At 39.9% G+C, this 17702-nt stretch overlaps 1 protein-coding gene across 4 annotated transcripts in view; it reads left to right on the top strand.

Moving 5' to 3' along the window:
- abl1 (c-abl oncogene 1, non-receptor tyrosine kinase) overlaps positions 1-17702 on the top strand; it is a 33622-nt gene that overhangs the window by 7915 nt on the left and 8005 nt on the right. For 3 of the 4 annotated variants that reach the window (XM_082541000.1, XM_082540999.1, XM_082540998.1), the window contains exons 3-4: positions 15752-15916; positions 17225-17520. In XM_082541000.1, coding sequence (XP_082397126.1) covers positions 15752-15916; positions 17225-17520 — 461 coding nt within the window. Of the gene's footprint in view, positions 1-10914; positions 11630-15751; positions 15917-17224; positions 17521-17702 lie in introns of those variants that run through there. The other variant, XM_082541001.1, reaches the window with a different exon arrangement.

Raw genomic sequence — 17702 nt, 5'->3', positions numbered from 1 at the left:
TGCAGAAAACCTCTTGCATGTAGATACTTGCTTGGATATTTGTCAGCATGAGCACAACAGGACTTTTCTTCACCCTGCACTTTTTCATTATTTGATGCCCTGAAGAAAGCCTGGCAGGGCTTGAAAGTATGTTCAGGGCACAGAGAGGGAGATGATTCCTGTTTCTATTTGCTAATTTCTATTTTGGGTTTTTGGATATTAGAGCAACACAATATTCTGGTTAACATAGAAAAGTTGTCACGTATATCAGTGGTTAAATTAATAAGCCAACTGACTTGCATGTTTATGAGGGACTGGTAAATCTTGATGGTGGGAATCACCGGAGACCCCGTGATATAATTGTTATCATGATACTTAAATCCCACTATGATATCTTTGCGTTTTTAAACATTCTGTAAAATGCTTGGTAGTGCAGTAAGGTATATCATGATATATTACAATTTATGACCTTTAAACTTTAAATTCTAATCTGTCTATATTGCCCTATGTTCCCCTCATTTCAGTCATTTTGATTGCTGGAAAATGGCTCAACACTGTCATAAATGCTACATGCACCTGACAAACTGAACTGTTTGTATTACAGTCCAACTTAACTGAATGCAAACATGTGGGCTGCTGTGCTTTTACAGGTATTTTGAATGTGAGCCAGCAGCTGCCAGTCCTCAGTGAGATAGTCAGCTGTTACAGACACAGGAATATGCAGGCCGTGACGATCACGCGTCGCAAGTTAATGCAACCCTTTCTGCTGTAGCCTACCTTTCGTCAACTTCACGCTTCGCTTCTGTCTCGGTGCAGCTGCGTCTGTTGAAGCTGCATGTGGGAATATCTGGCTGTTTTGAGCATGTAAACAAAAGCTGTCGTTTTCCACAATGTTGCATGGACACGGGTCTTTGCACTTAAAGTAGGTGATTGATTGATTTTTGTCCTTTTGGCTTTGTCAACTTAAGAGTGAGCTGATGTAAGGTTAGCTTTGTAGTCCTTGGATAATGTTATGTGAGGATGGTGGCGTGTTAGATGAGCCCTCATGTCGTAGTATTCCTGGAGTGTTTTACTTTCGTGTGACACTCTTGCATATCCCAGCAGCAAACAGTGTTCTCTTTATTTATTTTTTTCTCTGATGCCACTCTCTTTCTTCCTGCACGCTGACCATCACCTCTTTGACCCCTTAAAAAATAAAAATAAAAAACCCCTCAACAACACTACCCGATGGACTGAAAAGCAATTGATTTTTACTATTAGAGCTCTAAAAAGTTCAATTAGTATTTATAGTTCATGTAACAAGATAAACTTTTGTCCCTTGCAAAATGTTATGCTATAGAGAGCCTAAAGTTGTAGCGCTAAATGAAGCAGCAGTAAAACTGGTCACGTGCAGGAAGTATACCTGATTTCGAAAATATGGTCATTTATAGTGGTGATAGATGGTCATAACTACTGGAGATGCCATGCTCCAGATGGCAAACTTGGGTATTTGTAAAACATTTAGTTTTTGCTGGATCTACTTCAGATTTTATTAATTAGAGAAAAAAATCGTAACTGTGCAAATGAGGATTCTTTGAGCTTTGGAGTGATTTAAGCAAGTTAACATTGCCTTTATAAAGTTGTCCTAGAGAGCAGACAGTGACATCATTTGATATCTGTGTATTTTCCTGCAGCAGCTGCATTTAGCATGTATCCAGTGAGGGAATCCGTTTCTCTTGTAGTCAGTAACTGACTCTTTTTTGGCTGGAACTTGAGGAATCTATACAGTCTAGACACCAAATCTCCTCCCATGATCCCCGTGGGTCCTGAAGATGGAAGGAGGGGGGTCTGTGTGTGTCCGTGTGTACGTCTGTGTGTACATACGCACCCACATACATACCCACAGAGCAGGCGCCTCATAGTAATACTCATTCAGGCCAGCTGTTAGGCCACTGGTGGCTTTTCCCTTACCGTGGCAGACCCTGTCTCTACACTAATGGACACAAAGGTCTTCTGCAACTCCCAACCAAGGGGACTTTTCTTTTATCTAATGTTTAGTTCCTAATCTCGACAGTGGTTGGTTAGTCTTTGGTGATGCTGTCATGTTGTCATACTGTGTTGGGAAATGTGAGTAAAATAAATTTGCCCCTGTCTGGATGACACATTGCTGATTAGTAAGCATTTCCTCTCTCATTAGGTCTTGACCACCTGGAAAAGAGTCTGCTTGCAGCCACAGTAGCCAAAACGGCTGTCTGTATAAATCAAGGTAGTCTATGCCTTACTAGTTTTCGTCTGTTGCACTGAAGAGACACTATTTTGGTTTTAAACCTTCTTTAATGAGCAGGCTTACATTGTCGAGGGATTTAGACAGTAGACAGTATTGAGCAGTTATTAAAACCTGCTGTAAATGGGCTTTTCCCCATTTTAACATGCCTGTAGAAAAGAGCACAGATTCAACTCTTAATGATATTGTCACGCTAAGCTGCGATTAATCAGTATGCACAACAGCGGAACAAAGCACCTAAATAAATAATTCAGCTGTCATTAATGCTGTTGTTTTTACCCGTAGTCTTTCTTTACCGTGACATGTCCAAATGTTTTCCTTCAGAAAGGCCTATTGTGTAACTGTTATCTGACCAGTATGATGATATCGTCAATGGGTTCCGGCCAAGGCCTCTTCATCCTCCACTCTGTTTCCTGGGGAATAACATATGTTTATATGTGATCTGTTGCTCCAGGCTCCGTTGAGTGATATTGTCTATTATTCACAGTTAAAAAAACAAAACAAACAAACAAAATAGAAAAAAACAAAAGAGAGAGAAAGAGAGAGAGAGATGCACACACACACCACTACAGCAGTGGAGAGAAGAATGCAACCTCTTATGCATTCCTCTCTCAAATAACTGGTGCAATCCCCCTTTCTGTTTTGCAAGTTGTTTTCCATTCAGATCATGCCGTATATCACATTCTTAAAGGAGACATATTATGTTCTTTTCTGACTTCATTATTTTATTGTTGGACACTACTTGAGTAACTTTGCATGAATTGGGACTTAGTTCAGCTGCTCTTTGAACGAATCTGTTTTTAGCTCTATCACTTTGTCTTTTAACCCACTTTCCTTCTACCTGGCTTTCCTGAGATGATTATATTATGGATATTTGCTCTGTTTGACATCACGCATAGCTGACAGTAAGAAAAAAAACAACAACTCTCAAATGGAGTGTGCAGAGCAGTCCAAAGCCCAAATTTTTGGCTCACAGGTATTTTTTGCAGACATTATTTTAAACAATGGCCATGTTTCATATGAGCCGATTAAACAGTGCAGCAGTACGTACATGAAAGAAAGTAATAGGTTCCCTTTTAAAGAGCTGTAAATTGAGCTGCACGCATGCCTACATGTAATTACGTTAACCTGAAGTAAAGAGATCCCAAATGGCAGCAAAGAAAGGAAAAAAGTGACACTAGGGCTAAACCAAAGCGTAAACCAAAGCCTTTTCGATATACGTAGGGCACACAATGTTTTAAACAAAACAACTGAAAGTGTATGCATGTGGATTTAGGACAAACAGTCCTGTTGAGTCACCGACTCTCACCCTGGTTTTTGTTATTTGAAATCACTTCAGCATCAGAAACACTGTGTTATGAAATCTCGGCTTGTGATTGCGCCGTTTCTAACTAGAAAATAAGTATTTACTGAACCATCTGTGTTTGTTTAAAGCTTTTGTAGCCAAGTTAGACTGTCTTTGTTGATAGATTGCTCAAACTTGAATCGGCTTCTTTTATGTTGGCATCACTACAGTTTTCGTTGTCTCAGTGCAACATGTGGGATCTTCCAACTTATCTCCCCATCGCACATACAGACTTGTGTGCTTACAGAGAACTTCCAAGTTGAGTTAGGAATGCAGCATGGGAGCTTGTCACCACCTGGTTCCATAACACAAGCCCACACTCTGTCACACGCTCACCCTGTTCTCCACTCCGTACCCAAGCAGGCAGTCCCAGCTGTTGTTTTCTTTGCAGACAACCTGCTACCTAGCGTGCCAGCTCTTTCTTTTGGTAAACAGTTCAGCTTTACAGTTCAGAAATTCCCCCTCTTACAGATGATATGATCAAAGGCAGACATGAGGGCAGCACAAGCTGACGTTAGGGCATTTATATGTGGTCGGTGCGCCTCTGTTTGTCTTCAAAAAGTTCCAGTGTCATTTCAGTTAAGCGGGAATAAGCAACCATTCTTTGATTTGTTTTCTTTTTCCCCTTCCTGTCCAGTTTATTATGAAGTACTGTCATGCCGTCCTGTCCCTTAATGCTGTAGTAAGCTCCTCTTCATAGAGCTTTAAGAGGGGGCCTGCAATGCTCGCTCCATCTGGATCCACTTAGACTCTAAGAAGAGCATAAGCACTTCCACTGCTGCAGCCTGAGAGTCTCATAGCCTGAGTGGCTTGCTTGTGTATCTGTTGCTGTTTTTACTCCAGTGGGCATTCAGACAAATGGGTCTTTCCCCAGGCATTTAGATGTCTCTAAGACATGTAATGTTGATAGCAGGAAAACTGTGCACAAAGACTGTTTCTTTCTTTACTTTTATTTTGTTTGTCTGTGCTGTCTTGTCACTGTGTGGTCATTGTGTTACCCACTGATTTACATCCAAAAGTAGTGATAGAAGTTTTTGTGCTAACACTCTTTTCTTAATTTCTGTAGCACTGCAATCCATCTACTCACATGCAACCTTTTCTGTGCAGCTTTCTTTTTCCCTCCCGAAAGTTTGCCTTTCCTATTCTGAATCTGCATACTCATAAAATAATGTGATATATGTTTGAAATAAGCTGTTTAATGCCAGCACTCTGGGTAAACTTTCAGAGTTTTGTTAAAATCTGAAACAATACTGGATTAGCACCTATTTCTGAGCCCATTTGCTTGGCCTTTCTTCTATCCTGCTAACTTTCAGGCGTTCGCAACACAGATGATTATGTTGTCATTTTAAACATGACAAGTGACGGATTGTTGTGTATATTCGACACCGTCTGTCTTGTTTGCTCGGTATATGAAATTTTAACCCTAGGCTATCACCCATATGTTCCAGTACTCTGCAGGTTTGCATAATTATGACTTTTATGCAAGGTTTGCATCTTTCTGGCACACGCTGGACAGGCCACAACACTCCATCATGTGGAAAAATTATGTTGTGCTTAGTCACTTGATACGAGTTGCCCTATTTTTCATCTGTCATCATGATAAAATGGTTCCCTCATTCCTTTTCCAATAGGTCGGCGGGGTTTTGCTGCCAGACCGTCTGTACTAAAGATTGCTGCAAAGCTGAGCTGTTAGTATACTCTTGTCCAATCACATGGCGAGGATTAAACTATACACATGAATGTACTTGTATGGTTAGCTTCCCTTCCATCAACATTAGTAACTTATTACCACCTGCAGCTACACTTCTACAACATTAACCTTGAACTAGACCAGCAACTGTTTTCTTCTTAAGTGTCTCCCTGTGGAGAATTACGTGGAAATCTAAACCCCCTAACCTCAAGTGCAGGTCTGCATGCCTCCGACACTCTGGCTGCATTCTCTAGAGGGTCCTGGATAAACAGCCATATGTGTACCCACATGTATACATGAAACCTGATTCTTTAGTGTCTGTTCAATCAACAGATTAAGGACAACTGACAGATGCGGATTACCTTTGGTGCTAAATTGTGTACAATAAAAATTAATGTGAAATTGCTAAGCAGAGCCCACATAGCTTTGTGCCAATCGCTACACCCCATCTTGTTGTACTCTGAAAGTTTATTCAGTTTAAATGTATATTCATTATTTTTCCATAATGTAGATCTATGGAATTTATAGCATTTTTATGCACTGTGGATATGCTGGACTCTGTGCTCTTTTATGTGCGGGACAGAAATCAGGCTGATGACAACTGTAGTTTTTCATCAACTTCTAATTTTCTTCTTTGTTCCTGTTTTGATTTATCATGCAAGTCAATTGTATACCTCTGCCTTCGTTGCCTTAACACGTCATCATATGAATATGTTCCTAGCGGGTCTTTTTAATTTTGTTCGTGTTTTGGGAAGAGAAATCTGAGTCTGGGTCATGTCAGTGTTACCTGAACATCTTTGCACAAATAGTTTGAGTCTTATTATGAGCGCTCATCCCATACTTCAAGTTTTGGACAAAGAAATCAGGAAGGCAAGAGGGGGGGGGCATAGGAAATGGAGAGAGAGAGAGGGAGAGAGAGGGCTAAAAGCCACCTCGTGGGTGGATGTATGTCAGCTAACTGTTAACACACTAGGTTCAGATTATAAAACGCGAGCGAATGATTCTCCTATGATCTCACTTCCAAACAATGTGCTTCATGTTTCTCCATCTGCAACCTTTTTTCCTTTTTCCTCCATTTTTATAGCCCCTCTCCTCTTCCCCTCATCCTCATCTCCCCAACACTTTGTGACTGCGGTAAGTTAATGGGCCCTTCTCGGAGTCGGAGGGAGCCTGCATTTCTTCTTAATTGGTGTTTGGGGTGGTGCATGAGAGGAACACAAATGTTTGCCATACCAGCACTGAAGCAATGATGTAGGGCCTAGTGGCATGTGACTGAATGTTCAGGGTATTGAGTTTGTTGCTCAAAGCCAGTGAGACTTTGCCATATTGAACAATTCCCATAATTACTAATGAGACTAACAGACAAGCATACAATAGTGTGCTAAAGTACTGAGAGTATCATGGATATGTTGTTTTAGGCCCACCCATGCCAGTGCTGTTATTTGTATAGAGTCACCTCATCCTCTTGGCGGGATTCCTCTTAGTTTGAGATTTTAAAAAGCCAATCTGAGTTTGGCCGACACTTGCAGCCTCCAGAATACCCGTCAAATAAAAAAATAAAGGAAGAAAAACCCCATCACTACAGTTTAAGCTGCATCGTTCTATGTATTCATTTTCACCCTTTCCCCAGCATTGAATAAAACTTTTCCCTTAAGCTTCATCTCGTAGACAAAATAAAACAGACATACCCAATGTGACATCACTCGTCGGATTTGGAATCCATATTTTTTTATTTTTCTTAAGCAGGAGGAAAATCCCATTTTTAATTTGTAAATCTGGAGGTGAGTTGGAACAAAGAAAGGGTGCTTTTCTGCCTGGGCAAGGAAGAGAAAAAGTTATGAAACACATCAAACAAATCTGCAATGCCTGGAGCAAAATGTACAGCGGCCAGGTGCTAACTGGTAAAACTAAATAACACTAATCAAAACTGTCAAGACAAAGAATTTGGGGTATTTTTACTCTTACAGTTAATTTTCTCTGGTCAGAATCAGTTGATGAATTGAACTTGTACCTTTTCCCCATTGTTTGATTTGTCTCACACAAAGAAAATTCCAAGCAAACCACAGTGCGTCCCTTTTGGACTAGTGGATAACATGGAGAATTTCTCTAATTATCACTTCACTTTACGACTAGTTGGTGCAGTTTGTATATTCAGGATGTCTGCGTTAGTCTGCCACATCCCTGAAATCAAAATATACCTGGCTACAGGAAGGTGTTCAGCTCAAACTTGGAGCGTAGACATGGAAGTTGGGTTGGATCAAGGTTAAATTTAGATCATTTGGAACTGTAGCGAGACCACCTACTTCAAAGGGTCTCTTTGTAGCTGATTTGGTTTTTACTCTGTTCACATCTGCACAAGCAAACTGCACCAAAGGGAAAAAAACACCAACCAGAGTTTTATTTAAGCAGACTAAACAGCGCAGGGGTGAAAGCACCCTTAGACTATAGAGTACCAAAAGTGGATACCAACACCAAAATACCTTAAGCTACACTTATAAAAAAAAAAGAAAAAAAAAGAGAGAGACCAAAAATAGAAACGAGGTCATAGAGGTCTATGGGAAAATGGCCCTTTCTCTGTTACCTAAGTAAACACTTTCCCCACTGATTTTACAGGCTTAGTGGTTAGTTTAATCTCAAGTTGAATAAAACATGGGGCTCATTTTGTAAATTATCACAAGTGAGCAGATTGATTAGTCATTGGCCATTAAGTTTGTGGACCCTCTGATTTGGAAAGTGGAAACGTTCACCTCGAGCCTTTGTAACGGGGCTTCAGTGATGTATAGGTGAATTCACAGTGGCTATGTCCAACTGTTATACTGCCTATGATTTAAACAGAGTAATATTTTATGGACAACCTTTATTGCACACATAGGAACATAAGTTGTCATCAACCTGAGCAATGTTATTCTTACTTCCTCTGCTCTTTGCAATGTAGACTCACACTGAGCTAAAACAACACAAATGGAGGTACATGACAGAGCCTGCTACTCGACTGTGATATGAAAGAGCTAATAGTAATGAACTAGGTGCAGTGTAGACTCACATGCATTGGAAAGGGCTTTGGAGATGTTAACAAGAACTTGATTTTTAAAAAAAATATAAATCTGAGTGAGTTTTTTTTAAATAACCTTCATGCTTTCTCCTCTCTTTGTCCTTGACTGCATCAATCTACACATTAAATGAGCCACACACGAAGCCAATTATAGGTTGGACAATCATTCTAATGCTCAGTAATCAGTAATCTTTTACTAAGATGTATATACAGTCATGCGAAGAAGAATGTTTTCACAGGACTCAATGTATTTTGTTAAAAACTAAGTACACCCTTACTGGCATCCATAGGAATTAAGAGGGTAAGTAGCAGCCAGGTGCTGCTAGTCCACTTGATTAACATTCACACGTTTGCCACAGTCTTCTCAGGAATCCCTGCAAGTTCACCCCAAGGGCAGACCATGCAATGCTCAGAGAAACTGCAAAACATCTCAGACTATACAAGCCTGAGGTATCATGTTAAATTTAAATGACATCTCAATTAGATAAAAATGGAACAAGTATGGCTTGTTTGGAAGTGTTGCCAGGAGAAAGCCTCTTCTCTCTAAAACAGTGGTTTAGGTTGGTAGAATTGCATCTGAACAAAAGATTTCTGGAATAATGTCCTTTGGACCATGTACCACAGTACCATGTTTGGTGAAAGCCAAACACACACTCACCACAAACATGCTATCACTCTATAAACCAAAGAATTCTAGAGTCAGATGTGAGGCCATTTGAGGCCATTCGTCCAACAGCTTGGCTGAAATTGGGTCATGAAACAGGAGGTGTTACCTAGTCAAAGTCCAGACCTCAATCTGATTGAAATGCTCTGATGGTATCTTAAGAGAGCTTTGCATGAGAAATTGCCTGTAAACCTCAGTGAACTGAAGCAACCTAAAGAAGAGTGGGCCAAAATTCCTCCATTCCTCCAAAAATGTGCAAGAGTCATACAAAAAATGATTTCATGTTATTGCTGTTGAAGCAGTTTCTACAGTTTCTACATGAGTCTGTAGAATCCCATGTGAAAATATTATTTTAACCAGTAGTTGATAAAGTTTACATCAGTCAACAATGTCACTGCATTCCCATTGTGTTTCAAAGATAAGTCACTGTCATCAGTATGCTTTCCTGTGTAGGGTGTATGTTTAGTCCTTGCTTTTGAAATGAAATTCCAATGAAAAGGTCAACCAGCAAACTAGCCTGACACTCCTTCTATGCATTATGGTGTCCACCCAGTCAGCTTCCCAACAACACCTACATGACTGGACTTCTGATCTCTGTATTCAACCGCATACACACAGTGAAATGTAAGTCATTTATGTGGAAAATATTTGCCAGGGGTAGTCAGAAGCATGTTAAATGCTGTGGTTTTCCAAGCAGTTTCAGGATTCAGTGTATTGATGACCAAAGGTCTTTCATATAGCATGGTGGGACAAAATAAGATGATTGAAGACTCCGTACTTTCTCACTTGTGTATTCCTGTTATGATGAATGGGGAGAACTTCTTCTTTTCTTTTCTTTTCCTTTCTTTTCTTTTTTTCCTCTCTGTCTTCTAGAATATATGGTAATTTGCTTTGATGTAGGTTTTTGTAGCTATGCAGGTTGTGTAGTAATTGTTTTTCTTTGTCCTGTTGGACTACTTGATAAGTCAAGCACTGTATGTATGAAAAGATAGGCTGGTTGAAGTCTGGTCTCATCTTCCAGTTATTTTGCATTATACCTTTGTGTCTTAATATTTGTGTCTTTAAATAAAACACACACACACTCACACATATAATATAATGGTCAGTTGGGGCACAGGAGGGTGCATCTTGCATATGTTTTTAGGAATGGATTTTTAAATTTTGCTAAGAAGCTTTCGTCAAATAGTTTAGAGTTTTTGAAGTTTTTTGACAAATGCCATTGGCAGCTTTAGTAACATTCCAGACTTTGTTGCTTTTAATAATAATTTTGACTTTTTTCATGTGATTTAATTCAGTAGATTTAGTACGCTAGTGTGTTGCAACCTCCGCTTTAGTGATTAATACAGAGATAGCTGGGGGAAAGAGAGAGTTGTGAAGTTGTCCAGCAACTTCTGCCAAGGGTTATTTCTTTTTCTAGTTATGGTCAAGGCAGAGACCCTGCCTCAAAACCACAGAGCCACGTATGTTTCTTGTAAAGTAAAACAAATACAAGAGACGGTGACAGGCCCTCATTTTGATTAATTTCAATATGTTGCTCACTTAATTCCCATTTCAAATGACCTGTGGTAAATGAGTGTGAAGTCCAGAGCACACAATGGCAGAAGTTATACTTTTCCCCTGTTGATTGAGCACTTTAGCTATGCCTCTAACAACCTGTTTCCAGAACAGATTCCTCAACCTGTAAACATTTCAGACGGCAGGGAGAGAGAGGAAAAACCGAGAGAGAGGGTATAGTGGCAGAAAGATGAAGGGGGGAGGGGATTTAAGCATTTTAGGAGGAGGAGTGTCTTGTAATTATCCTATGACTTCAGCAGAAAGAAAGGAGGAATTTTTTAGAAGTATACACCATCTGAGCTCTTTTCATAGTTTGAAATTAGAGCGTTTGACTCACATGTTGGCATGGGTTTTGGGATACTGGTGGGGTGTTGTTTGTATTCTTCTCGGAGAGTGTGTGTGGTAGTGGTCTCTCCCTCCTACTTTTGAGGTGGGAGGGCTGAGCTGATGTCATTGAGTGCAGCAAACTGAGCCTGAAAGAAGCTCTTTGTTGGCAGCTGCAGCACGAGTAGTCCCTGTGCCTCGGATACTCACTCACACAGGGGGACGGAGAGAGGAATGGCACCGCACAGACGGCCCTAGTGTGTACTCAACTGATAAATCTACAAGGCGATAAACGTTTGGACAAAATCTGCGCTATTTTGTTGGGGTTTTTTTGGTGATTGTTTAACTGTGGAGGCAACCTAAAGCCAAAGAGGGGGGAAAAAAACATGGAGACGCTCATAAGGAAAAGTTGGTAGACTTTGCCGGACAGCGGACTCTTTCTGTTTCGGAAAGGAGTGAGAACAATAATAAAAGGATACATTTCAGTTGGAAGGACTCCAGGAAAAACAAACCAATATCTATTTCTTCTTTACTTGGTGTTCTTTCCACTTTTGTCAGCTTCTTTTGGATTTTTTTATTATTCTTTTGTTGGACACATGTAGACGAGAAACGTTCAAGGGACATCTGGTTTGAACAAGCAACAATATTTTCAGCGTGAAGGGAAAGAAAGCAAATGAAAATGTTGGAGATATGCCTAAAATTGGTGGGGTGTAAATCTAAGAAAGGCCTCACGTCGTCCTCCAGCTGTTATTTGCCAGGTAAAGAAATCTAGTTTTCTGTTTCTTTTGATTTTTACAGTTTGCCATAAGAGGAACAGTCACAGGAGAGATGTGAGAAATGGAGAAAAAGTAAAGGCTTATGAGCACAGAGGAAAGAAAGAAAAGGTTGAAGTATCCACCGTGTAAAATCTCAACAATCATTTCTGGGTTCTGGAAAGTGAAGAATGGGGAGGGGAAAGCGGAGATCAAGCTCAGGGGAGGGTTGGGGAGCCCAGACACACTGGCTAGCTGGAGAGGAAAAAAGTGGAAAATGAGACGGAGAAGAGAATACAAGGAAATCTGACTCCTGCCCATGTCCCACTTAACTCTTGTTTATGTGGAGAGGGGATCTAATCTCAGTCTGCGCTCCCTTTTTCTTCTCTGCTGTATTACACTACTTCAATCTTGTTTAGTGCTCCCATAATGAAGTTAGTAGATAATGAAAGAGGGAGAGGGGGTTGTGAACTTTTTTCCTAGCGTCACGCACAGTTGATTTCCGGATTATCTATGCAACACAAGGGGAATTCAACGAAGTCCAGGACATATTGGGTCTGTACATAGTAAAAGATTAGTACTGGGAGACTGAGTGAAGTCTTGTGTGTTCTGTAGATTGCACAACCAAATGATTTAATAGAGTTAATAGTACTTGTACGGCCCCATTGAAGTAAGTGACAGTGATAAAGAGCCTCTAACTCTTAGATCTTATTGTAGAAGGCACAACAAATCTCCTGATTATGCCTCAGGGAGGCTGTGTTTGTCTTTGATCCATGAACAAAGCAAGCTTTTTGACATTGTTGGAATAATTATATTCCATGGGCATAATAGCAGGAAGATTGTGGATATTTTCAGAGAGCTTGGGGTTTAAATGGTGTTTCTTTCATGCATAGTTGCCTACTTTTTCACCTGGTTCCTTGCTATCTCCCACGAACATCTTGCAAACATATCTACAGTCAGTAGAAGTACATCACCACTTCCTACTTCAGTCATAGCATCTTAAGCAAAAGGAATATATTAGGGTAGAAGTTTTCCCCTTTTCATTACTCATAAATATGTAATTTTGTACTAAGTGTGTTCCATCTGCAATAAATCAGCCTTTTTTTCTCTTTACCAGTTGATGGGAACTAATTGATGGGAACTAACAGCTGTACCAGCTGGTTAGTTGCATTTGTAAACTGGTTCATTAGAGATAAGTAGAATCACCAGGATGACACAGCTCCTAGTTTTTTGCAGAAATTTTCTTTCTTGCATCAGTGTTTGACTTCCAGTGCATTCCTAATGCTGATAGAAGTGCAGTCATGGCTGTAAATTCTTTAGGAGTTCCTCACATATTTAATCATTTTGACTGTCATCTCACTAATGCAGCCAGGACATGCTGTAATTTCTCCCACTCCATGACTGGGGAGAGCTGCGGTCTGATACGAGGGCTGCTCCCATTCTTTGCTTCTTTCTTTCATTTACCTCCTTTTTTCTGTTTTCATATGACTTTTCATTTCCCCCCTCTTTCTCTCTCTCTGTTGACACATGTGTCAGCATGCTGTCATCATCTCACAAATAGCTGCAGTATTTCTGGCCTGTTAAGTGGGCATGTGTGGCACGGGCTGTTAAAATCGCTGCCCACACACTGTATGACCAGCCCAAACTGTATGCAGCCCCCCGCCCCATTTGAGCCGGTTTCCTATCTTGCTCGATCTCTGGTCTTATCTGTTTGAATTTGGGTTGTTTTTGTTGCTAAAATTAAGCTTGGTACTTATGAATGAATGGCTGGCTGTGCTTTTGAAGGTTTACACCTTGGACAAAAGGACAGGAGAAATATAGAAATGTAGGTATGAGCCAGATCTATCCTGTGTGTCATCAGCAGCTCAGCCATCAGGTCCTTTAGCTACAAAAAAAAAAAAAAGCAGCACATTTAGTTATGATAGTCTCACTGTGAGTAGGCTGGTGAACCTAGCTTGCCAGAAGAGTTGGTGTGAAAGGATTTCATTAGCCTCCAAATACATTGATGCCTGGAACTTGTCAACAATGTCATGTGACAAGTTGTGGGCCTGTTTACTTTGTATAGGGTTATATTAGTTTACTGCTGTATGTTAAATCTTTGAAATACTTTAGGTTGTGAGGAATTTGGAAGTCATATCATCTCCCACTGTGACTAGAAAGTCCATTACACAATGGCCCTTTAAGCTCATGTTGAAATGAACCCATTTGTTGCTGCTGTTATTGAATAACAGCCACTGCTTTTTCCACAAACTGTTATCTTTGCAATATGGTTATTCACCCATCCAAGTATTAATGCATTAAATCAAATTGTGTTATCAATCTTCAAAACGTTGGCGTGAGTTGCCAGTTTTGGAGATATCCACTTTAAAAATGTATTCAGTATAGGGAAACTAGGGTAATATCTTTTTATACTCATCACGAGGCAGTTACAAAAAATGGAGTACAAACTGTTTTCTTTGTACAAAACAAGCAAAAACCTGTGATTGGAGGTTTGTACTAGTGACACTAATGGCACACCCCTTGGGGTACATGCTTGTTTTGGTTGGTGAATTTAGAGTGGATAAGAACATGCTCTTCTTTAATTGCAAATAGGCATTGTAATGATAAATGCATATGCAAATGAATAATTAGCTATATTTTATTGACTTTTGCCTTTAGGTTACATTATTGGCTTGAGGTAGAGCCATCTTGTTCTATGAACGAGCCCAACTTCCTCCTCTGAAGCTGTAAGTTGTCCTTAGTCCATTGTTAGTCTTGGAATAGGTTATTTATTTCTGTTACAGGATTTTCATAGATGCACTAATGGAAAATTGTCTAGTTTCTTTTTCATTGGGTCAATTAATCACATGTGTTTAGCTGAGTCTTGATTTGTCTGTAGTTTTTCAGTTGGGTCAGAGGCACAACTGTTGAGCATAATTGCTAAATTACTAAATAAACACAGTTACAAGTCAGAATATTTTATCTGCTGTTACCAAATCAGATGTTTTCTTAATCATTCACCCTTTCAGTCAAACCATTTGGCTTTGTTTCTGAGAACGACTAGAACACACAAATGCTGCAGTTGCACAGCAACTAAGATATGTGTGGTGGTATGTGTTGTAATCCATGCAAGACTTTTACATAAAACAAAAGGAGCAGTGAGCACTAAGAGCACAGCAAGGAATGTGGTGATAACCAAAGGAAAGTGATGCAAGATGAATGTCAGCTGTTGTAAGGGAGAGAGAAAAGTGAGCACATGGGTAAGTTTTATAGCCTGTGATGCCCAGGTGACCCAGATCAGCTGACAGCGTTCCTGAGTCAAGAAGTTTCCTGCTGAGCTCGCAGATAAAATGGATGTAAAATGGCCTAAAGCCGTTAAATGATAAAATCTGCACTGCTGTGCTTTGCCGGTAAAACTTAATTTGTCACATGCTAGTAGCTAGCCATTTGTTTTTTGGGAATGCTTGGAAGAATGAAATGCAAGATGGGTCCAAAACATGTGTGACAACAGCTGAGAAAACCGCACAGTCGAGCTCATTTTATAGGCCAAACTGCGTTTAAATAGTTTCTCCTCTTTTTTTTTCTTGCTCTTCACTGTAAACAAAATCCTTCTTTTTTTTTCTGTGTATTATTTTATTTTGTCACATTTTGAATGTTATCAATCAGGTTTACTTCTTATGCTTTGTTATAATTTAAGACATATATAACAAAATTTTAAATTAAACTACTTTGAACTTATCTATTTTATATTTACAGACAAGATCAGTGGTGAAACATATTCTCATGGCCTAACTTGGGGGGAGGGTGATTGTCTAGGTATTTAGGAAAATTAAATCTAAACAGGGATAATCCAGGAAATGAAAAGTTGTAGAAGCTTGAGGTACAATTTAGATCACATGATTGGCCTCTTTACTCTTGATTTCATGGTGGGATCACAACTGCTGAAGCAAAACATGGGCTGAAAGTGATATAAAAAAGTATAAAATGACAGATGGAGAGGTTAGTGTTCTGAATCATCCAACTTGTGTGTGAAAATGCTTCACAGGGTCAGTGTTGTGGTGTCTCTTCCGGACTTCATAATTAATATTTTTGCTCATATTGAAGTTTCATACTTGTATTCTGACAGGCTTGTTGTTGTTGTTCTTCCAGAAGCTCTCCAGAAGCCAGAAATTGAGGGTCAGGGTCTGACAGAAGCAGCCCGCTGGAACTCCAAAGAGAACCTTTTGGCTGGACCCAGTGAGAATGACCCCAACCTGTTTGTTGCCCTCTATGATTTTGTGGCCAGTGGTGACAACACTTTAAGCATTACTAAAGGTAAGAGGGTGGGGCAATAAATGAAGGATTTATAAAAATATTTATATATAAGTTTTTTTGTTTGTTTTTTGTTTTGTTTTGTTTTTTTGGGGGGGGGGGTTCCATTTAGCAAATAGTAATAATTACAAAGCAGTATTTGTGAAGGTAGAAAGAAAAGGATTTCATACAAAAGTATGCTAGTGGAAATGAACCAGGCAAGCTAAGCACCTTATTAAACTCCAGGTCACAAGGGCACTACAAGGAAGGAAATAATCCTGACCATTACCCAATTTTTGTAAGAGTAACTCTAGTTTAGAATGAGTCAGATCAGTTTCTGAAAAAGGCTTGGTTGAGTTTGTAATCTAAACCAACACACATCTATTAAATTTGAGTGGGATGTAACTTACAAAATGATCTCTACTGGAGATTGCTGAAGTCTTTATACGATTCTTACCATTGCTGGGAATCCACTTATTAGTGTCCCGTCTCCTTCCCGTTCTGCCTTCGCTCCCATCTGACTCTCACTTCCTGACAATGGCCTCACACGTGGGTCGTTTCCCACTGAAGCGATTGTAAAACAATGCTGCAGACACAGACAAACAGAGGAAGGAAGAATGGATCTTAAGCACAGGAATAAACAAGAAAATGTCCTCTACAGTGCTGCCTTCCAGCTTGTTATAATGGTGCAAAGATTAGGTCTGTTTACTTTGGCTGTTTATTGCCAAATAACAAAGATTACACAATTATTTAATTTAAAAGCAAAAATAGGCCACCATCATTATTTAATTGTGTATGTTTTTTTTATGTCTTTTATGTTGTGTATATGAATAGTTTATTCTCAAAATGTTTTCATATTATGGTGTCTTCAGGATAAGTTGCATTTTATTTGGATAGCACCTTTCAAGATAAACATCACAAAGTGCTTCACAACTAAATGCCAGGTCATGAGAACAAAAGTTAACCAAACCCAAGTCTTAAAAGATGAGTTTTTAGCTGGTTTTTGAATGAGATTAGCAAATCCACAGATCTCAGGGTCGCAGGGAGAGTCTGGGTGGCCACTTTTGCAAAAGCTCTGTCTATGAATGTAAAAGTCAAATAAAGCTCTAAAAGTCAAAATCAGAATCTTAAAATGGACTCTGAGGTTAATAGAGAGTCAGTGTGAGTGAATTGGCAACAGTGTGATCGGAGTACTTAGAAGACTCAACCAGAAGTCTTGTAGGGGTGTTCCAAACAACTTTGAGACATTCCGAGGAGTTTTTGCAACTACTGAATAATTAATTACAATATTCCAGACATGATATAATAATGTTGACTTTCTATGTTGACCAGGGGAGAAGCTGCGTGTGCTGGGTTACAATCATAACGGCGAGTGGTGTGAAGCACAGACCAAGAATGGCCAAGGTTGGGTGCCGTCCAACTACATCACCCCAGTCAACAGCCTGGAGAAGCACAGCTGGTACCATGGACCCGTGTCACGGAACGCGGCAGAGTATCTGCTCAGCTCGGGCATCAACGGGAGCTTTCTGGTCCGTGAAAGCGAAAGCAGCCCCGGTCAGAGGTCCATTTCTCTGCGGTATGAGGGGAGAGTGTACCATTACAGGATTAACACTGCGTCTGATGGCAAGGTGGGTATCAGCGGTGAGAAAGAGTCACACGATAAGAAAGTATTTATGTTTTTGTCTTTTTTTGTTTTTTTTAAATGGGTTCTTTACAAGCACTTTTCCAACTTACTCCACGTCTCTAAGTGGTTGTTTTCTCACATGCTTTCACAATAGTTGGTACTTGGATGGTTCATCTGTATCTGACT

Source organism: Aulonocara stuartgranti (genome assembly GCF_965226115.1).
Source record: "Aulonocara stuartgranti genome assembly, chromosome: 7".
In the NCBI taxonomy this organism is placed as follows: domain Eukaryota; kingdom Metazoa; phylum Chordata; class Actinopteri; order Cichliformes; family Cichlidae; genus Aulonocara; species Aulonocara stuartgranti.
Note: the sequence above shows the minus strand (reverse complement) of the source record. Positions and strands in the feature narration are given on the sequence as shown.